The sequence below is a fragment of the Muntiacus reevesi genome, chromosome 7 (assembly GCF_963930625.1).
Source record: "Muntiacus reevesi chromosome 7, mMunRee1.1, whole genome shotgun sequence".
Classification (NCBI taxonomy): domain Eukaryota; kingdom Metazoa; phylum Chordata; class Mammalia; order Artiodactyla; family Cervidae; genus Muntiacus; species Muntiacus reevesi.
The window spans coordinates 15,399,995-15,422,458 of record NC_089255.1 but is presented as its reverse complement, the minus strand read 5'-3'; the positions used below and the strand labels follow the sequence as shown (position 1 = coordinate 15,422,458).

The window sequence follows — 22,464 nt, the reverse complement described above, 5'->3', positions numbered from 1 at the left end:
TTACACTAATCAGAGCAACGTGGTAGGTGAGGCCGTAACTGGCTGCAGGATCAGTGTAATGAATGAGGAGGCATGGAGCATATTCTAGTATATGAAGAACTAAAGGACCTATGTGGACAACCAATGAGCAAGCAATGTGTTCATCAACAAATGCACCTGGGAAACGGGCTGCTTGGAGAGAAATCACATTCACCTCTGACCTTGAACAACCTTCTATAATAAGTGATAATTAAAGAGCTGCCCAATTGGACTGGGAATTGGGGATCCCATGGGACAGAGGCATACACGAGACAGATCACCGTGTGTGTTCACCCGCCCAGGCTGGGAGAAGCCTTGGTGAAATACCCAGCTCCACCCACCTTCTCCTGCATCCCTGGAGAAGGAGCTTTGGAGACCAAACTCTCAATGACCTTGGCATTTCTTTCAAGCCCAGAAATGTGAATTGATTCACATCAGAAACTCTAGGGGTGTCTTTTTCAAATGCATGTTTAGCTAGAGTATGTTTCTCCACCCAAGCCCTGTCGGAAGCCACCCTACTATTTCCCTTCTGATAATATTGGGTTGGCCAAAAAGTTTGTTTGGATTTTTCTATAACATCTTACGGAAACTATTTCTTGTTTGCACTACTCGTCCTAGACAATTGATGATCTTGGGGCTTTGTCCCATTCTCCTAGTTGCTAGGAGAAGCTCGTGGAAACTCAAGTGTCAGACCATTAAGGGGCCCTCCAATTGTCCTACACCCTCACTTTATAGAGAAAGTGAAGCCCAGAGAGGAGCAGTGAATCACTTCAGGTCACACAGCCCGTCAGAGGTGGAGTTGGGCCTGGACCACGCCCTACCTATCCCCGGTCACGCCCCCTGCTCTTCCACTGCCCTTTATCATTTCCTCTCCAGCCCTCTTTCCTGAGATTTTCATTGCTTTTCTCTCTTCGGGGTTTCCTGTGGTATCCACAGTGTCACATGACGATCCACGTTGTAGACTGGCAGCTCTGCTCCACGACAACCCTGGCTCGGTGAGACAGTGAGGGTGTCCCAGCAGCCTGGCAGCCCCTGGTCTAACGATGGGCCCTAGCCCTCCTTCCAGAAGAGACCCTGCCCAGCGCTGAGACTGGCTGAGGACTGGGAGCATGTGCCTCCTCTGACTCTGGGCCCAGGAGGTCCGTGTCCCCGTGGGTCTTCCCCATTACACCAGCTAAATGACCTTGATTGAGCAGGTCACATTCTGGACCTGACTACTCTTTTTGAAAATGGGAAAAATTAGAACACACCACTTAGAGCGGCTGTGAAGATCAAAGGAGTCAAGTACATGGACTATTTCTTTGTAAACTGTGAAGCAGCATTCCAGTGTAAAATGTAGGTGTCCTCTAGACCCCAACACAGGGCTGGACATGGAGCAGCTGCCTACTGAATAACCATGGAATAGTGGTTCTCAACTGGGGACAATTTTGACACTCCAGGGGGGACAGTGGGTGATATCTGGAGACATTTTTGTTTATCACGATGGGGCTGGGGTTGCTGTGGCATCTGGCTGGCGGAGGCCAGGGATGCTGCTAAATAGCTGATGGTGCTCAGGATAGCCTTCACGGCAAAGAATCATCTGGCCCCAGATGTCAACAGTGCTGAGGTGTGAAGTCACACCTGTAGATACAGACATGGCTTGTTGCAGAAAAGCAACAGAACTGTGGCTGGGGAGTTGGCCATCAAGATACCATGGTGACCAACAGGAGGAACCACCCAGGTTAAATGAGCCGGCCGTGCCCAGGTCTGATAACTTGAAAACATTTTATTTCAATTCTATCCTTGGGAGGCAGCATAAATAATCACAGAAGACCACAACGGTCAGTGGGGAAGAAAAAAAGCTTCAGAAGTGTGGGGAGGAGGAGATGTGAGCTGACGCAGTCTAGCTGCGGAGTCTGGGGGGTGAGGAGACCCTGCTTTAGCTGGCTGTGAGGGTAGAAGGCTCTTGGAGGAAAAGCCTGAGGGTTTGGGGGGGGCCTTCCCTGCCCAGGTCACTCGGAGGGGCTTAGGGAGATCCCCCTGTGTGGATAGAAGTTCTGCAGGGTGGCCATGGGACAAGCAGGTGCAGAGCACAACGCGTCTAGTAGGCTCAAGCTAATGAGAGAGAGGTGTAGACACCCATTTCTTGATCCCCAGACCAGATCTCCCCCCTCAAACTGTGACTTTTCTGAGAACAGTGTTCACACACTCTGTGAGTAATGAGAAATGGAGGGAGAAAAGGAGGAAAAAAAGAAAATGGTAGAAGACCAAGTGAAATGTCGCATCTCCCAGGGTCCTGTGACCTTGAGCGGCTTCTCAGTTTTTTCATCTGCAACGTGGGGAGAATGCTCCCTGCCTCTGGGAGCTGAGATGAGGCTCAAAGGGGATCCTATATGTCAAAGGGCTGTGTAAACCTTAAAGTGCTACACCAGTGTAAGGGGCTGTGGTTGTTCTATAAGCATAAGGCTGACCGTGGCTGAGAGCAGGGAGCAGGCACACGCACGCAGAGCAGCCCTCGGGGCCGGCAGGCCACTGCTCGGCCTTCCCAGGGCCAGCGCCACCCTTCTCGGCCTCAGCCTCCAGGAGGAAGAGGCCTCATCTCGGAGTGAGTCACCTGGGGGGTCAGAGCAAAGGGTGGGGGCCAGGAGGTCTAAGGGACACTGAGTGCGGGGGAGGGCTGTGGCACATTGGCACTAGTGGTGTTGGGAGGCTCCGGGTCCTTCTCCTGCTCCACGGAGACTTGGGCCTTGGTGATGCCCCCGTGGGATTAGCATCTTGATGCAGCGGGAAGTGCCTGGGCCTGCAGTCTGCACACCACTGGTCCTGGGTCCACTGTCCACCTGCTGGGTGACTCAGTGATGTCACTTCCCCAAAGCAACCCTCAGTTCTGTCATCTGTAAAATGGGGACACTATTCCCTACCCTGACTGCCTCACAAAGTGAACGGGGGAAAGGGCGTTGCCAGAGCTTTGAAGAGCATCAGGGGAGGGCAAGGGGTCATTATGGCCTTGGTGAAGGATCCTCTTAATTCCCTGAAGATAAGAGAGAAGGGGCAAGAGACAGGAAGGAGCTGGGCTGCTTGCAACCCTGGTCAGGTGAATGGGCTTCCGGGGCTGCCCAGGGCGAGGGAGGTGGAGGAGGGGAGAGAGACCGCTGAGGCCTGCAATCCAGCCCTTACTGCGCGTCCATCAGGGCCATCGTGAGCCCCAGCAGGCAGCGCAATGTCCCGGCAGCCCCCTCTGCCGGGGACAAGTTCAACCTCTGGTCTACTGGGGTTCTGGCTTCCCCCTCCCCTCCTTGGTCCACAGAGGGCACTCGTCGTGGGGAGTCCGCGGCCTTTGCCCAGCCGAGGGGAAGCCGAGGCTCCGGGGCTGTGAGGGAAAGGGGCTGCCAGCCTGGACTCTGGGAGAGGCTGGGGACTTGTATTAGCATGAGGTTGAGAGGTCAAAGGTCAGCTTCCAGTTCTTGAGGTGGCAGGTGGGGGGTCCTCAAGCTCACCCCCAGCTCCAGTCCTGGCGCTCTCTCTGGGGTCACCGGAGAAGGGGAAGTTAAGGGAGAGTAGAAACAACGGAGAGATTGGCTTAGAAAGCAGCCCAGCCGGGGAGCTAACAGTTCTTGGGGCTATTGCGCAAGTTTTTCAGTTCCAGCTGAAGCTGCCGAATGCGGATGTCTTTCTGGGCCAGCTCCTCTTTCAATCTCCGAATCTCATCCTGCTGCCGGAAGAACATTCGGAGGAGCTGGTGTGGACGAGAGAAGGGGCCAGAAGGGTGGGAGAGAACAGGTGAGAAGGTGACCTTCGCGGGGGGCGGTGGGGGGTATCCGTACCCCCGCCCCTCCCCCCACGCAGCCGCTGTTCTTCTGACTCAGGCCTCCCGCCCCTTCCCCACTCCCGGGTCTGAGGTGACTCAGGTGGCCGCTCTCCCATCTCTAGACTCAGCTCACTCATGCCCACTCCTGCTCCTACCCATGCCCATCCCCACCCCACCCTGTGGGGCAGAAAAGAAAGGACCCTGATCCAGGATCGCCAAGGAAGGGCCCAGTCCACACAGGCCAGATATCCTAAGCTTACCCGTTTAGGGCTTCAAGTCTTAATACTTTATTTACTTACCATTCAGAATGGAAAGCTTTCTGAAATGTTTTGTATCCGGCTCTCTCTTTTTGTTTTTAAATTAGAGTATAGTTGCTTTGGGGGTTTCCAGGGTGACATTAGTGGTAAAGAACCCACCTGCCAATGCAGGAGATGTAAGAGATGCTGGTTCAATCCCTGGGTCAGGAAGATACCCTGGAGGAGGGCATGACAACCCACTCCAGTATTCTTGCCTGGAGAATCCCATGGACAGAGAAGCCTGGTGGGCTATGGTCCAGAAGGTCGCAAAGAGTTGGACATGACTGAAGTGACAGTATGCACACATGCACACAGTTACTTTACACTGCTGTGTCGATTTCTGCAGCACAATGAAGTAACTCAGCTATATGTGTACATATATCCCCTCCTCTTTGGATTTCCTGGGCATTTACGTCGCCACAGAGCACGGAGTAGAGCTCCTTCTACTTCACAGTAGGTTCTCATTAGTTATCTATTTTATACAGAATCTCCTTCTCTTTTAAAAAAAATTATTTATTTTTGTCCAGGTCTTCGTTGCTCCCTGGGCTTTTTTCCTCTAGTTTTGAAGAGCGGGGGCTACTTCCTAGTTGCGGTGTGCAGGCTTCTCATTGCAGTGGCTTCTCTTGTTGCGGAGTACAGGCTCTAGGCTCGTGAGCTTCAGCAGCTGTGGCACATGGGTTCAACAGCTGCAGCGCCAGGCCTCTAGAGTGCTGGCTCAGTAGTTGTGGAGCACTGGCTTAGTTGCTCCAAGGCATGTGGGATCTTCCTGGACCAGGGATCGAACCCGTGTATCCCGCATGGGCAGGCGGATTCTTTATCACTGATCCACCATGGAAGTTAAGACTATCTAATTTCTAAGATTCATATAGTTCTCTTTCTATTCATATGGTCCTCCCCCTATTCTTCTCTTTTCCTTAAGGTCAGGATATAGAATGGTATTTTTCCTACTGATGGGGGACTGGCACCACAGCTCCCCAAAGTTTGCACTGGGCATTGCTGGAGTGGCCATGAGCAAAGCATAGGAATCTGACAACACCCTTGCTGAGATGACTTCCTGGATTAAACAGCCTCTCCATGGCTTCCATAAAACAGAACACACAACACAGCGTCTGCAGGCTCCGGAAGGACTCCACACACTTGAGTTGAATGTTACCTACAGACAGTTGTGTTGGTCCTCCGACTGCCCAATTGTGAGCTGCAGCTGTCTTTGTAATTGCATCATTTTAATACTACATAAACTGATGAAATAGAAATACATCTTTCTATAAAAACTAAGTTGAATGCATTTGAGAATCTTGATGAAGAAGGGGTGCTAAAAATTGCTACTGATAGGTATGGATGATATACACATAAAAGATTGAGGAATATTCTGTATCTTGATTGTACGGTAGTGGTTACATGGCTATAGGTGTGTGTCAAAACTCATGGAACTGTACACTACAAAGGATGAACTGCACACTAGGTCAATTATACCTCAATAAACCTGTCTTAAAAAAAAACCCTGGGGAAAATTTTCAAAAAACAGGAGCTTTGTTTTCAGCTTGATTTTAAGTTCTCATTCCACCTAAAAAAACACTGAAAATGGAAATTGGAGTTAAAGTGTGATTTATTTGACAAACACAATGGAAGATCGCAACTGAGATGTCCTGAGAGAAAAGGAAGGTCTTGATGCTCCATCAAAACATGTGGAATGAATGTATATGTTTTATATTTTAAACAACAAGAAATTGTTTAAAGAATGTATATATCATTTATATGATTCCTTTCTTTAACTGACTTGGAAAAAATTTATATTAACCAACAAACCAGTCCTGGTTACCTCTGTGCAGAGAGATATTATGCTATATGCCCCACACTAAATAATTCTACATACACCTATGCCTTCCAAGTTCTCAAAGTTTCCTTGTATAATCTTTTTGGATCAGCTTTTGTTTAAAAAATGTATTTATTGAGGTATACTTCATATGCCATAAATTTCACTCATTTTAAGGGTCAATTCAGTGAGTTTTAGTAAAATTACAGAGCCGTACAACCATGTCTCCTCCGTGTGTCAAGCTACCCGTGGTCTCTACACTCTTGAACCAATTTCTCATTCGCTGTTTTTAGTTTTCTCTATTAAAATTGTGGGTAAAAGGTAAAACAAGAGTTACCAGCCTCTGAGCAACAAATTTTTTCCCCAGGGAGGAAAGAATACAAGCTGTAGTTTATAGATGGTGGCATTTGTGTTGTTTGCTTAGAGACCCTTTAAAATATTTCTCCAGGTCCTCTGTTCTGATTCATATAGACAAGTCCACTCCATGTAACTGCTATTCAACCCTGCCTTCTCCACACCCAGTACTAGAACAAACTTCAGGCTCTTATTAAGGCCCTAGGCTCATAGCAATTCAACTATTCCTACCTTGTCAGGGTACATAAAAAAATCTTTTTTAAAGAAAACACCAAATATATACAAAAGTGGAAAGAAAAGCACCATGAACCTCCAAGTACCCAACATCCAACTTCAGCAAATAACATGTAACCACTCTTGCTTCATCTTTATTTTTACTTACTTCCCCTGTACCACTCTCCTTGGTGATTATTTTGAAGCAAATCCCATTGATCATAGTTTCATCCAGCCTTAGAAATCTGAGCATCCCTCTATAATGGCACATAAACATTTTATAGCAATTAAAAATTTACCTGTCAATTTTACCTTTAAGACTAAGCCTCAGAGGTCAGGAATGAGCATACTTTTATGAATAACAGTGACAATTATAAGCTGGTGTGACAAGAAACCTGTAAGATGGCCCCCATGTAATCCACTCCTTTCAAGGATGGACTGAACCCAGTAACTTGCTTCTAATGAACAGAATATGGCAGATGTGATGGGATGCCATTTGCAAGGTGAGTTTACAAAAAGACTGTGGTTTGCACCTTTGACACCCTCTCTTCCTCAAGACCACGCTGTGAGCTGCCCTGTTTTGAGGTCCATGTGGCAAGGACCCGAGGGAGGCCTCTGGCTGACAGCTCTTGAGGGAATGAGACCCTTAGTCTAACAACCTATGAGGAAATGGGTCTTGCCAGCAACCAACTGAGGAAAGCCAGAAGCAGATCTTTCCGCAGGTGAGTCTTCAGATGTAACTGCAGCCCTGGCTGACAGTTCACACCTTCACGAGAGACCTTGAGTCACAGGCACCCACAGACATTGTGAGATAATAAAACATTTGTGCGATTTAAACCCCTAAGTCTCGGGGTAATTTGTCACATGGTTCTTGTTGTTCAGTCGCTCGGTCGTGTCCAACTCTTTGCAACCCCATGGACTGCAGCACGCCAGGCCTCCCTGTCCTTTACTGTCTCCTGGAACTTGCTCAAATTCATGTCCATTGAGTTGGTGATGCCACCCAACCATCTCATCCTGTCACCCCCTTCTCAAGAGCTAATGCAGTTAGCCTCTCTGTGCATTTCACGTGAGCAGGAAAAGTGCGAGGCACTTAGGGACGATCTCTTTAAATCTCACAGCATTTCATATCCCCATTTTGCTGTGAGGAAGTGGACTTAGGAAGGTCAGGAAACATGTTCAGGCACAGCCAGGAAATGAGAGAGCCAGATGCAGGTGACTCCCTGTAGCATCTCCACTTCAGCTGCATCCAGCCCAGCGCCTGGCACACAGTGGGCATTCCATGAATCCTGGCTGAGCTGAACTGTATTTGTGCCAGGGACCAAGGGTGTGGTGGAAGGCAAGGCCTCTGGGGGGTGTGGACAAGACCCAGCTCTGGTTGCCCTGAGAGAGCTGCTCCCTTTCCAAATGGTACAAAGAGTACTTTCATAAATACTCAGCCTCTTCCACAAAAACAGGAAATCATCAGACCTCGCGGCAGCTGCCATGCCACGGAGGAAGGCAGTGCTGTAACACATGAGGCTGGCTTTCCCTCGTGAGCCAGGAATTTACAACTCCAAATGACAGCGACATTCTGATATGGATTCACAAGGGGACATGTAACTCCAGGTTCTGGGATTTGTGGGGATGGGGAGGGGCATCAATATCCCTACCATAGCCCAGCCTCTATTTATTGGGGTCAGAGGCAACAGAAGCCCATAGCAGGCTACTTATGGTATTTGTCACAGAAAGAAAAATGCCTCAGAACCGAGCTGGCCTAAAGGCCTGAAGCTCATAATTGAAATGCAAAGGTCTTGCTCTGCCAGCGTGTGTGGAGGCAATAACTTATTTTTCTTACCTCATTCTCTGTCCTGGGTGGGACGTTTTCTAGTAAATCTATTCCGTTGACCACCACACTCTTCTTTTCTTTGATGGGAGCCTTGAATACCATTTTGGGGGACTTCTTATAGCCTTCTTTCAAAGACATCAGCACAGGATCTAAGAAAGGCAAGGCACGGATTCTCACCAACTATCCTGTGGCCTGTCCGGTGATGGTGGCCCTCACTACACCAGGCCTGACAGTTGGCTGGGTGTGAGGGCGAGCTCAACGAGGAGGATATGCAAGGGGAAGGGGGTGGGCTAGACTGAAGGCCAAGATTGCAGTCTCCCGTTCTCTTCTGGGAAGCCCACCCCTGGTGGTACCTCGGTTGATGCCTCCCAGCCACTCATCAGGGGTCAGAGCTGGCTCCGTGCCCGGCGTCATGGGGTAAATGTCTTCCTGGTAGGAATCCGACTGCAGTGGGGTGGGGCAGAAGGGTGGACAGGTGGGGGACTGCTGAGAAGGCCCCTTCTCTCCAATCAGATTCTCCCCTTCTCTGACCTCCAGCCACATAACTGCTCTCTCCCCTCCAAGTCTTTGCACTCAGCATCTCCCACTTGGAATTCCCACCTTGCCTTTGTTAGCAAGCCAGACTGTCCTCACCTTGGAGTGGCCCCCCCCCCTGCACCCCAAATTAGGTCTGAAGACCCCAATCCACAGGAAACTACCTCCTCCTTCTGAGCTCCTCCAGGCTTATAGCCCCAGTAGTGAGGAAGTTAGCCTTCAATGCCAGGGGCCCTTTGCAGCCAGCCCGGCCCCACTCACCCTCCGGGGCACGATCATGGAGATGGGCTCTATGAGGCCCTTGAGAGTCACCAGCTTGTAGAATCGGAACACCTCGCAGGCAGACACGTCCAGCCCATGCTTGGGCATGACCCCTGCGGACAGGCACACACATGGCTGCATGGGGTCCCAGGAATCTCCCCCAGTACCCTCCTTCCTGATGACCTTGGCCAGGGGAAAGGTGCAGCTGGAGGGCACTAGGTTTGGAGGCAAGGACCCATACGGTGGACAGGAAGGGGCTGGGGGCTTCCTGAGTCAGGCTTTGACTCTGGGGGTAACTTCTCAGATAAGCCCCATGGACCAGACCTGTTTCACCAACGTGCATGCTGTAGAACTAGGGGCCTTCGAGGACTGCGAGGGGCTGCACAACTACTTGGATCTAACCCATTCTCTTTGTGGGTGAGACTCTTGAGGGGCAGAGGGAAAGGGGCTTTTGCCCACAGTTACACAGTGCTGTCAGTCTATATACCCCAGAGCCCATCACCTTCTGAAATGAACTGGTTTCCCGAAGCCTCTGTGCTCCCAGTCTTCACAGAGAAAGAAAGAGGGAGAGGACTTCCCTGGTAGTCCAGTGGTTAAAAGTCTGCCTACCAATGCAGGGGACATGGGTTCGATCCCTCCCTGGTCTGGAAAGACCCCACATGCCTCAGGGCAACTAAGCCCATGTGCCCCAACTACTGAGCCTGCCCTCTAGAGCCCATGAGCTGCAACTAATGAGCCAGTGCTCTGCGGCAAGAGAAGTGGCTGTGATGAGAAGTCTGCACACCACAACCAGAGAGTAGCCCTGGCTTGCTGCAACTAGAGAAAGCCCGTCAGTAGCAACGAAGACTCAGCACAGCCAAAAATGAATAAAATACAGGAAGGAAGAAAGGAGGAGAACGCTTTCCTGTGCTCCTCAGAGGTTTAAACGCAGCCCAAGACTGCTGCTCCGTCATGTGTTTTCTAGGAGTGACAGGCATACGTGCACGCATGCATGTCTGCGTGTGTTCATGGGTGTCTGTGTGGGCACCAGAAGCAACATCCCTAACAGCTGCATCAGCTGAACACCTGCGGGGGGAGCAGTTTGGTGTGGGGTTAGACACACCAGCTTTGGGTGGGACAGGATCCTGAGTTTGAATCTCGATTCTCCCCTCTTTCTGGGCGGGAGTCCTTGAGCAAATCACTGCCTCTCTAAGCCTTAGCTTCCCTGGTTGCCTAGAGGAGTCCAGTGGTGGCCCCTCATGAGACTGAGTGTGAAGATGCTTGCTAACTGCCCAGCAGTGATGAGCACAGACAACATGAATTTCTTTCTCCAGGATGTGAATATGACTTAAGGTTCTACCTTTCCTCATCTGGAATGGAAGGATGCTCTACTAGAGCATCCTTCTGCTGGAGGGAAGTGGCTTCGTGGTACTGTGAGAAGCCAGGAGACTTGGGTTTGAGTCCTGGCTCTGCCACTTAGAGCTATGTTACCCGCCCAGGGTGAGTTAAGCAGCCACCCAGAGCCTGCAGAAAGTGCCTGGCTCATGGTCAGTGCTCAACAGTGACCACAGGTGAGGCGGACAAACAGAAATAGTTATCCTCAGTACCCCCTCTCTCCCCCCTCCCCAAGTCCTGATGACCCAAGTTTCTAAACATCCCCTGGATCCATCCTCATCTCCATGCCATCCCCCTAGTTACCATCCTCTTTTGCCTAGAAGTCCACAACAGACTCCTAACTGGTCTCTGCCTGCCTCCTGCCCTCTCAAGATCCAATCTCCCAAATCCATTCTTCCTACAGGAGCCACAGCAATCTCAAACTAACCTTTCAGATCATGTCACACTGTCCCACTCTCACCCACCCACCAGCCCAAGAAGAATAAAATTCTACAAAGAGTTCCCAATGAAATCCCAACTTCTCCCCCTGTGTGATGGTTAACGTTATAAGTCAGTGGGCTCAGTAAAGTGGATGGCCCTCCCCAGTGAGGGTGGGTGGTGGGCATCTCCCAATCCATTCTGGGCCTGCATGGAGCAAAAGGCAGAGGAAGGAGGAATTTGCCCTTTTTTCCTGCCTCGCTGCTTGAGCTGGGACATCTCATCTCATCTCATCTCCTGCCCTTGAACTGGGTTTTGTACCATTGGTTCCCCTGGGTCTCAGGCTTTCACACTTGAACTGAATTATATCGCTGGCTTTCCTGGGGTTCCAGCTTGTAGAGCGTAGATGGTGAGACTTCTCAGCCTCTGTAATTATGAGCCAAATTCTTGCAATTCCTCTTTTATAAATATACTTGGTTGTTTCTCTGGAGAACTCTAATACACCCTGTCTAATGCATCCCATGGGATCTGGCCCTTGCCCACCTCTCCAACTTAATCTCCTAACACTCCCCATCTGCCACCTGTTCCACAGTCTACTCTACTCTGAGCTACACTGACCTCCCTTCTGCTCCTAGAGCATGACAGGCTCTTTCCGGCCTCAGGGCCTTTGCACTAACTGTTTTTTCTGCTGACACTACTCTTCCCCCTTCCTGCCTTTCAGATCACAGTTTAAAATGTCACTTCCATGCAAGGTTTCCCCCAGTCACCTGATCTAAAACAGTCCTTGTCATTCTCTGTTCTACGATCCCATTTGATTCTCTTCTTAGAACTTACTACCATACAATATTTTCCTTACGTATTTGTTTATTGTCTGTCTTCCCTGCAGTGGGCAGTGAGAGAGGCCGTGTTCTATTTATCACGGTACCCCTGGACTAAGCTAGGGTCTGGGCACACAGTTGTAGCCAATAAACGTTTGTTGAATGACTGTGTGAAGGAGCAGAAGGAGCCAGGTACTCTGCTAAGTGTTGTGTATACATGATCTCTAAGCTTTACAAGAGCCCTTCAGAGTAGGTTTAATCCCATTTTACAGATGAGGAAACTAAGACTCAAAGGGGTTAAGGACACAGCTGAATCACAGTATAAACCTAAGTTTGGACTCCAAAGTCCAGGCTGCTTGTTATACTAATGGATGATGGGGTGCCTGTGAGGGAGGTGGGGGTGACAGAGCCCTGGGGAAGGGTGAAATCAGTGGAATGGTCATCAGGACCTCAGGCACATCTCTAGGCTTCCACTTTGCTGTTGGTCACTGGGGTGGGGGGCCCTTGGGCCCCTGCAGCCCTGATGTCTCTGAAGCTGGCCCTCAGGCCCTGTCCATAACACCAGATCCTCAGAAGGACGGACAGACTCAAGCTCTAAGGAGAGAAGGGAAGAGAGCCACTCCAGAGATTTCTTCCACTGGGTGATCTGGACCCCACATGGTGGATTGCCGAGTTGGATGCCCTGTCAGCGTGAGTCCCCGGGCACAAAGACTTCACAGCAAGGCTTTAGTGGTGGGAGAGAGTGGGTGTGAAAAACAGACTCACTACACTCGTCAGTCCTGCAGTCCTCTCGGGGATTTGCCTGAGAGCCTGGGGAGCCTGGTGGTGAGGGGACCCCGGAATTCCTCTCATCTCAGGCAAAGACAGAGCTGCTTCAGGGGGCTGGGGGTCCTGCTTCCCAGCAGCTTCAGGAAGGGGCCTGCACTTGGACCTGGTTCTGAGCTGTAGTTACTGAACCTCCTCCCACCGTGTCAGATCCACAATGGGCTTCAGCCTCCCCATCTGCAGACAGGAATGCAGGGACCACGCGCACCCCTGCAGGCTGCTGATGGCCAGAGATGGCAGAGGACGCCAAGCACCGTGGATGGATGGAACTGGTCGAATAGGCAGTGACAGGCTGGCTGAAGAAGAGGAGGCTGACCTTCACAGGGCAGAACTTGAAGGTTCTATTCTGGCTGGTCCATGAGTTGACCTTCCGAGGCTGATTTTCATTGTGGGGGGAAGGTGACCCAAGAGCTAAATTCCAGTCTCTCCTCTCCTAGTGTAACAGCCATGGCGGCCCCGGGGCCCCCTTACCAAGACCTTTCTGCGGGGCCGGGGAGCGGAACTCCATGAGGTAACTCAGGTAGGGCTTCTCCGTGCTGATCTCGTAGTATCGGATGTTTCCATCACCCTGGGGGCCAGGGGGGAGGAAGAAGGAGGGCCAGGGATAGGGTCAGCAGACCCTGGTCCAAGAGGCCACTGAAGAGAGCCTCCACCAGCCTCCAAGATGCTCAAAAGACCAGGGAAGCCTGGCTTCTAGGCCCCATTGGGGATGCCATGGGGGACTCGCTGGGGGTGGGGTGGGGTGGTGTGTGTGGGGGTGTGTGTGTGCTGGTGGGCATATAGACATTTTTCTCGACAAATAAGATCTCCTGGCAGGTGTCTCGAATCCCATCATTAGGGATGATGCACTCCAGGCTCTGATCCTTATTCCCCTGTAAAATCTGGCGCCAGTCCACCCCAAGGGATTCTCAGTCACTGACACCTGAGTAAAATGAGTGTCCAATGCAAGGGTAGGTCCTGATAGAAGACGGCGGGACCGTTTGGGTTGGGAGAAGGGCAGAGGTTAGGCTCTTCTTGGGAGGTAGGGAGAGAGTGAGGGCCCAATAGGGGCAGAGGTCTCCCACAGGCTGCCCCCGTCCCTCCCCCACCTTCCACTACCTTTCCAGCCAGGTAGAGCATGTGGGTGTCAGCGTCGTAGAAGGGGAACAGCAGGCCAGAGAGCCCATCAATTTCCTCCTCGATCAGGGGCATGGACAGGTCCTCCTGCAGGCGGGGGCCCAGGATCAGTATCCAGGCAGGATGGCAGCTCACCTTCCCCAACCCCAGCAAGGCCCCGGGGCTACAACCCTTTGACGTCGCCCTCCTCCCTGCCTCCTGCGGCTGACCTGGTCCCAGAGGGCGATCTGTCTTGTGTTCCACCTGGAGACCCCCGTGGTGAGAAGCCGCTTCATGTTCCCCAGGAAGACCACGCGGTTCACTCTGTGGTTTTTGCAGTTCGCCTCCTGATGGAATCAGAGAGCTGGTGAGTCAGGCTCTAGACACCAGGGTACGGGGCTGGGCTGCCTGGAGGACCCCAGACACATATCCGTGTCCCCACTCCCCGAACCTGTGAGTGTTCCCTTGTTTGGAAAAGTGTCTTTACGTGTGATTTTAAGGGAAGGACCTCGAAATGGGCAGATTCCCCCTGGATCATCCTCAGGGGTCCTAAATGCCATCACTAGTGTCCTTACTTAGAAGAGTGAGGCAGAAGGAGAGTCCACAGATGCAGAAAGGAGTAGGTGGCGTGACTGTGGAGGCAGAGACTGGAATGGGGGGGGCCACCAGCCAAGGAAGCCACCGGAAGCTGGTGACATCTTCACGTGGACTTCTGGCCTCCAGAACTGTGCGAGAGGATCGATTCCTGCTGTAAGGCTCCCCGCCTACAGTAGTTTGTTATAGCAGCCACAGGAAATGAGTACAGGTGCTGTGGAGAACGGAGTCCTGGGACCAGGTAACCAGACTACTGGCCATATCCCAGAGCGATGGGGACATGGACCAAGTCCCATGCAGGGCTGGCGCTGGGCCGGGTGCCAAGTGCCCTCACTGAGGCATCTCTCAGCCATCACCACAATGCCCACTGCAAGGGTTTTCTGAGGATGCGGAGCTTGAGGCTCAGGATGACCGGGACTCACACTGGATCACTGCTGGCTGACTCACTTCACCAGGACCTCCTTCTAACTGGGCCGTCCTCTGCTTCTGCTCCTGCCTCTGGGCACCTCCTTTTCCCTCCTAACACACGGCGGCCCTTTGCCAGGATGAGTCAGCGTCAGGTAGGAACCAAAGGCTGGTGGGGCAATGCAGAGAGCCGGGCTGGTGTCACTTACTCTGGATTTTAGTTCCAAGTTCTGCCAAAAAGTGGAACCATGGAGGAGTCCCTCACCCTCTCTGGGTGTGAGATGGAGGTTGGAGGTCTCTGCTGTTTTATATCTTTTCTGCTCAGCAGGGGCTCTGGGGTCCAACTGGCTGGGTTTGAATTCTAGCTCCTCCTGTAACTCTGAGATTCAGGTCTGTCACTCTCCAAGAAGCAGTATTCCCACGAGGGAAACGAACAGGAAGAGTAACAGTGCCCACCTCAGAGGACCGTCATAAGGATTAAATGGGTGGGGGGAGGGTGACGTGGAGCCCAGAGTAAAGTGCATGCCACAATGAGCTCTGAGTAAATACTAATGACGCTAATAACTATGGTGATTATTGTTTGTAATAGCAGGTGTTGTAGATGACTTTCTGGTCCTGCAGTATTGGGTTTTTCCAAGATTAAACATAAACACAATATTGGGTTTTTCCAAGATAAATGCATTAGTCTTGCTGGTGTTAGGAGGTAAACCTCAGATCCCATCCAAATTTTCCAACCCATCTAGTGCCATTACTAGCATGTAGTTGGTACTCAAGAAATGTAAATTTCTTACTCCCAAATGGCACCTGATCCCTTCCTCGGAGTCAAGACCCAGAATCAAAGACCAAAACTGGAGCTTAGTTCACCATCCACCTCTCCACTTGGAGCCTCCCCTGAGGCTGGCACCCTGAACCACTTCTACCATCTCATCCCACGCAGGTGGCTGGGCAGTGAGTCCAAAGTCCCCTCCTCCTGTGCCCACGATGAGCACCCCGGGATTCATGTGAAGAAGGAGGTCACCACTTTGGCCTCCAGAGCAGGCAGAAGAATCCCATCTGGGGAGACGGGTGGAGTCCGTGAGGATGAGAAGGGATACTGAGGTCCCTCTGCACCCAGAACAAGGCAGAGCTCCTATGAGCAGAGAAGGGCCCAGAACAAATGGGCTGGTCCCCGGAGGTGCAGAGCGGGTACATGGAAGAGGGGAGCCGGCACAGTCTTTCCTTCCAGGACTGGCTGACAGCAGAGCCCCAGGTCCGAGTACCTTTCCTACCCCTCAAGAAAGATGCGGGGCTTCACCTGCAGAACACGGCCAGAGCGCGGCTCGATCACACGCAGTTTCTTGTCCTTGCACGTGGTGGTGAGCAGGCTGCCGTCAGTGTTGAAGGACATGCAGAGGATCACGTCCGAGTGGCAGTCTATCATCTTCACCGGCTCACCCACGTCCAGGTTCCAGATGAGGACCTGGGAGGGCAGAGACGCAGGAGGCAGGCTCAGCCCTGCTGGGAGAGACGCCCTGTGCAGGGTCGCGTGCGCTGGGATGGGGGACCATGTCGGTGGGTTCTACATCAAAGGTGGATGTGTTCCTGTCACACAAATCCACCACTGTCCGTGGGCAGGTCCCAGCCCCGGCCGGGGCTCAGTTTCTACTTCTAGCAACAAGGATGAGTGTTCCTGGCTGGGTCCCAGTGGTTGGCACATCTATTTTGAGGGCATACCTGGGGTTGCAGCTCCATTCTCCCCACCAGCAGCTTTGGGTTCTTCTTTTTCCTACTAGGAGGGCAGAGACTACTTCTTGGTTAAGAAGTGGTCAGGTAGAGAGTATGGGCATAGAGTGGGCATCTTTTTTTCTTGTTTTTAATTTTTATTAGAGAATAGTTGAGTTCCAGTATTGTGTTAGTTTCAGGTGTGGAGAGGGCATGCTTCTCTGGTATGTCAGGGCTGGAGAAGGCAGTCAAGATGCCTCCAGCTTCTGTGGACCGCAGGAATGATGGGCACGCAGAAGACACTCAGCTGTGTGCATGTCAAATGAGCGAATGAACGAGTGACTGAATGGATGTGACATTGGCTAACGGGCTTGGGGAAGTAACAGTGCCCCCTACAGCCCCCTAAAGATGCCCGGCTCTCTCCCTCTGCCTCCCTGCTGAGCTGGCTCTGGCCACCGTGCCCACTGGCTGCCCACCTTGTAATCGTAGCCAGCACTGAAGAGGATGTTGTTGGTGGTGGGGTGCCACTCAACCAGTCCCACACGCCGGCTGTGCCCGTGCAACTCCAGGAGAGCCTCCGTCATGTTCCGCTTCAGCCCACCCTCGGGGATCTCCCAGATCCGCACCTGCAGAGCAGATGGAGGGCCAAGGCTGGTGGGGGCAGGGCCAGGAGAAGCCCCTGCTGCCCCTTCCTTGGACACCAGATCTGCCTCGTAAGACACCTCCTGGCCAGGGCAGTGGGCAGAGCCTGGCTGAGGCTGGGGGGCGGGGGAAGGTGGCAAGGGGTGGTTAGAGAGAAAAGAGGTCATCTTCTCTGGGCCTTTGGGAGGATCTTCTCTAAGAAGTCTCTGTAGTTCTTGGCAGCTCTTAACCCTGGCATGTTTGTTATTCTTTCAGTCTAGCCAGGGCCAGAGGACCACACGTTGAGCAACTTTTAACAAGTGCTGTGTTCAAAGCCTATCTCTGCTTCCCTTCCCATGCCCTTCTATGAATGCCTTCAGCCTCAGCGCCTCTGTCTGTACCACGTGGCCTGTCCTTCACCCTGTCCCCCACCCAGAATGGACACTTGAGCAGAGGGAAACTCATCTGGGAGGCTGGGAGGCCCAGGGCCTCTCCTGAAGATGATGGACTACGGGGCACAGAAGGGTGAGGTGCTGGACCATGAGCTGAAAGCATGTAGAGCCTGGATGTAGTCTTGCAGATGCTGATAAGCAAGTGGGAAGAAAGAGGAAGGTGGAATTCAGAGAGAGGAGTGACCATGTAACCCCAGAGAGAGAAACTGAGCAATTTCTGTCATCTTTGAATTGCATGCATGCATGCTCAGTTGCTAAATCATGTCTGACTCTTTTGGGACCCCATGGACTGTAGACTGCCAGGCTCCTCTGTCCATGAGATTTCCCAGGCAAGAATACTACAGTGGGTCACCATCTTGTTCTCCAGCAGATCTTCCTGACCCAGGGACTGAACCCGTGTCTCCTGCATTGGCAGGTAGATTCTTTACCACTGAGCTACCAGGGAAGTTCGATCTTTGAATTACCCCTTGATTATTATGTTAATGTTGGCAGGCTTCCGTTTCTCAAGTCAAACATACTTTGCATAGTTTCAACTGTTTCATCTATAAATGGGGGGATGGGGGAAGTTTTTACTTTGCCTTGCCTAGTGGCAGAATAAAATAAGCTACTGATTGTAAAAACTTGTAAAGTATAAAATGCTCTAAAGACCTATGGGATTATAGTTCTTGTTATAATTATCATTATCATCATCATTATTAATACTATTTACTATGATCTGAGTGGAGAGGAAAAAGCACATGTGATTACAGCCTAGGACACCTTTAAAACAAAGGTTTTGAAAATCTTAACTCCACCCTTCCTAGAAAGGAGAAAAACAGGGAAAACAGCTTTGAGATGCCATTTATAATCTTCTATTAATAAAATGGCCAACTGAAAGAAACAGTGTTGACAAGATTACACTGGAGCTTATGGATTCAATTGGTGTTGGTAGTATTACAAATCAGAGTAACTCTATTTTGGAAACAATTTGGCACTCTTTAGTAGATTGTTCCCCCTTTAGTAGGAACTATAGAGACATTTGTATTATATTCTTCAACCTAGTAATTTTGCTCTTAAATTTCAATATAAGCAAAAATCTCCATGCATGAGGATGTTTACTGCAATGTAGAAAATTCAGAAACACTCTAAGTGACCACCATTAGGGAAATAATTTAATATGTCATAGCAATATGCAATATTAGCCATGCAAAGATAATCATGATGGCTCAGAACAAATATGGGAAGTCTGTTAAAAGGAAGCCAAAGGCAATCCCAAAAACAGGGGAGCAAGGCTGGCAACTAGGGGTGTCCCTAAGGGAATTCCCTTGATGTGGTTTCCTTTCTTGGCACTTTATCCTGAGTATATAAATGAGTATTTCCCACACATGTGTTCCCCTGAAGACCCAGCTCTGAACATATAGACCATGGGAGGCTCCAGGTTTAGCCAGGGATTTATGGTCACTCTTGGGAGCATCGTTCTCGGCTTCAAAAAACATATTTGAGAAAAAGTTTATAATTAGGGGACAGTTTGATGTTTTTCCATCCTCAATGTTATAATCTCCTGTAGTTGTCCCAGCTCTCTAGGAAAGCCCAACACCCTACACAGCCCGGCATGCTGGCGGCAGCTGGGGGGAGGGAGGTGACAGAAAGGGGACCCAGTGTGCTCAATGGTTTTCCCTGACAGCCCTGCGCAAAGGCCTTACAAGATGAGGTCTCACATAGAAACGGCAGAGAGGGTGGAGTGGGGACCAGGGTAGATGATTCAGTAGTCATCAGTAAGACACGCATTCTTTGGACTTCCCTGGTGGTCCAGTGGCTAAGACTCTGTGCTCCCAGTGCAGAGGGCCAGGGTTCAATCCCTGGTCAAGGAACTAGATACTACATGCAGCAACCAAGCGTTCGGGTATAAGACCTGACATAGCCAAAGAAAAAAAAAAAAAAAGACACACATTCTTCTTGTCCTCCAATGTCCCAGAGGAAGGTGACTGTTGAAAAGTGGAGACTAAAAAATGCTTGTGCCACACACACACACACATCACGCATTCATATCTTCCCCTTTCTTTCTTTTTTCTCCAAAGGGATGCTATGATCCATATACTTCAGCGGCTTGCTTTTCTCACGTGACGAGAGCTGATGGGCATCTTTGTACACCACTACATGTGGCTCTACCTTAGCTTTTTAAGTGGCCAGAAGGACAGCTGTTTTGTGGCCGTGCCATGATGGAGTTAATCAACTCGTGTGAATGGACACCTGGGCTCTGCCCATTTTTCTCACTGTTACAGTTCATTCTGTGATGATGAGGCCTGACATACAAGTTTGGCCAAGCCAGAAGTATTCCTGTAAGACACATGCCTAGAAGCGTTTCACATTTTTAGTCACTGTAAAATTGTCCTGCAAAGCTGCCCCTGGTTTCACCAGCAGAGTCTGTGTTTCTTTACCTACGTCTCTAAAACTGTACCTTCAAAAACAGGTTTTGGGGACTTTCCTTGTGGTCCAGTGGTAAAAAATCTGCCTGCCAATGCAAGGGATACAGGTTCAATCCCTAGTCTGGGAAGATTTCACATGCCACAGGGCAACTAAATCTGCCCACCACAACTATGGAGCCTGTGCAGCGTACAGCCTGTGCGCCACAGTAAGAGAAGCCGTTGCAATGAGAAGCCGCCGGTGCAGTGTAACTAGAGAATAGCCCTCATGCAGTATTGAGAAAAACAAATATTAAAAAGCCCACAGGTTTTTGTCCTTGGATCAAGAAGGGCTTCCCTGGTAGCTCAGCAAGTGAAGAATCTGCCTGCAGTGTGGGAGACCTGGGTTCAATCTGTGGATTGGGAAGATCCCTGGAAAAGTGAATGGCTATCCACGCCAGTATTCTGCCCTGGAGAATTCCATGGACTGTACAGTCCATGGCCTCACGGAGAGTCGGACACGACTGAGCAACTTTTACTTTCAAGAATGCCATCTCCCTGCTGTTGGATTTGCAGGTCTTTGCTTCTTAGCAACGCTGGGCATCTTTTATCGTCTTGATAGGCTACCCTTGTTTGCACTTGAGCAGGAAGTTTGAGATGCTTTCAGAGTCAAGGGGATGAAACTTTAAGGGGCAGGAAGACAGGCCAATGTGGAAGTGTATGGGGGCAAAAGATCTTGTCTACAGACACGTCATACTGTATCTTGAGGACAGCAGACAAGCACATACACAAAGGAACCCATGGCATTCAGAGCATACACATTGACTGAGACAGGAGAGAAAATCTGGCCTTTAAGAAAATCTTTGAAACAGAAAGTTAAGCCTCACTCATTCCATATACACCTCTTAGGAGCCAGGCCCTGGGTACCAAAGGGATGGATGCAGAGGCCACCCCATGCCTGCTCTTGATTGGCACACAGTAGGGTCACAGGGTGGAGAGCCCAAAGGAGCACAGGGATGGGGGAGCCTGAATCCAGTCTGGAGGGTGATGGGGGTGGGAAGATCCACAAGGCAGGGTTAGGAGAGGAGATGTTGACCCAGATTTGAAAAGACAGGTTGGGAATGTGGGGAAAGATGAGGAGACAGGAAAACGACTCCTGTGTGTGGGTGTAGGCACAGTGGGTGAAAAATTACAGGTGGGCCAGCCTGACTGGCGTGGAGCAGGCCAGCGGGTGACAGAGGAAGCCAGAGGCGGGACCTGAGGAGCCCTGCTTGGGCTGAGTCTCAGTAGAAACGCTTTTTCCAGAACAGCCTGATTCCTGAGGATCCAGCTACCTGAGGCATCCCAGAGTCACATCACGGGCAGGGACACCAGGGAAGCTGTGAAGGGTGGGTCCACTCAGGCTGTAATCCCAGAGCCCAACTAGATGACCTGAGACAAGCCAGTTAACCTCTCTGAGGCTCAGCCTCCTCATCTGGATGATAAATCGAGAGATACACACCTTTTAGAGGCTAGGGTTGAATGAATCTGGACTTCAGGGTCCTTGTGAGTCTGAGGCTTTCTAGCCGCTCACACAGGTTGGTTTGTTGGCATGACAGCTCTGCCTGGTAATGAAGGGGCTAAAAGGGGAAGGGGAGGGCACGTGGTGTCTATGCCCAGGCACAGCCGCTGGACTGGCTCCAAGTCCAGGGGAACGAAGGGCTGCAGGGGGGGAAGCCAAGAGTTGTTTTCACCAATAACTGCTAGAATTGGGTCTCAGGTGGAAAATGTCCCACAGGGAAGGAAAGGGGAGTCTTGCCTTAAAACCGCATTTGACTCCAGCCACTTCGCTTCCTGGGGTCCAGTTTCTTCCGCTGCATAAAGTAAAATCAAAGTCGCTCAGTCGTGTCCAACTCTTTGTGACCCCATGGACTACACAGTCCATGGAATTCTCCAGGCCAGAATACTGGAGTGGGTAGCCTTTCCCTTCTCCAGGGGATCTTCCCAGTCCAGGCATTACAGGTGGATTCTTTACCAGCTGAGCCACAAGGGAAGCCCTGCTGCATATTGAGACAGTATTAGTTAACCTTTCAGACTTCTCTGCTTTTGACATCACTGAATGTTATCACTGGGGAAAAGAGACTACCTCTATTTGATCCACCACAACAGCTAACAGCTGGCAGCATACGCAAGGGGAGCTCAGAGGAGGAGCTGGAGTTCACAAAGGCCCCAAGTAGCTGGAAAGGAATTCCAATCCCTAAACATTCAAGGGATTTGCTGGGAACAAAGAGTGGATGGGCGCGGTAGGTAGATCTGCTCAGAGGTTGCTCTGGAAGAGGTTACTTCAACAGGAAACCCAGTAGAGTCTGCCAAATTGGATTTCTGGAAGGAAGGGGAGGGGAGAAGTGGCAAAGCGCTTTCTCCAGCTAAGCCAGCTGTGTCTGGGACTGTCCCTTTCCTAAGTCCCTGAGTCAGAGCCCCGTTTAGTTAAACTCAGTTACAACCAAGCCAACGAAATGCACCTAGCCACTCCCTGGGTCACAATGCTGGACTCTGGGGGCCAGTCCTCAGCCAGTAGCTCACAGTCTTGTGGGGTCGACGGCAGACACGGCTAAGGCCAGGTGGGTGAAAGGCACACCGTTTATAAAGCTGCAAGACCAAGTGTCCTCATGCACAGCGGAGGGAGCAGCTGGCTGAGACC

The 22,464-nt window shown here is 50.9% G+C and overlaps 1 protein-coding gene across 3 annotated transcripts in view; it reads right to left on the bottom strand.

The window, feature by feature from the left end:
- Positions 1–1,777: 1,777 nt before the first annotated feature.
- The window catches only part of CORO2B (coronin 2B), a 146,759-nt gene continuing 126,072 nt past the window's right edge, over positions 1,778–22,464 (bottom strand). For all 3 annotated transcript variants that reach the window (XM_065940840.1, XM_065940839.1, XM_065940841.1), the window contains exons 4-12: positions 16,807–16,956; positions 15,924–16,088; positions 13,861–13,977; positions 13,634–13,738; positions 13,007–13,103; positions 9,102–9,214; positions 8,660–8,750; positions 8,316–8,455; positions 1,778–3,733 (exon numbers count right to left, since the gene is read on the bottom strand). In XM_065940840.1, the coding sequence (XP_065796912.1) occupies positions 3,602–3,733; positions 8,316–8,455; positions 8,660–8,750; positions 9,102–9,214; positions 13,007–13,103; positions 13,634–13,738; positions 13,861–13,977; positions 15,924–16,088; positions 16,807–16,956 (1,110 nt within the window). In that variant the 3' untranslated portion in view covers positions 1,778–3,601. The remainder of the gene's footprint in view (positions 3,734–8,315; positions 8,456–8,659; positions 8,751–9,101; positions 9,215–13,006; positions 13,104–13,633; positions 13,739–13,860; positions 13,978–15,923; positions 16,089–16,806; positions 16,957–22,464) is intronic.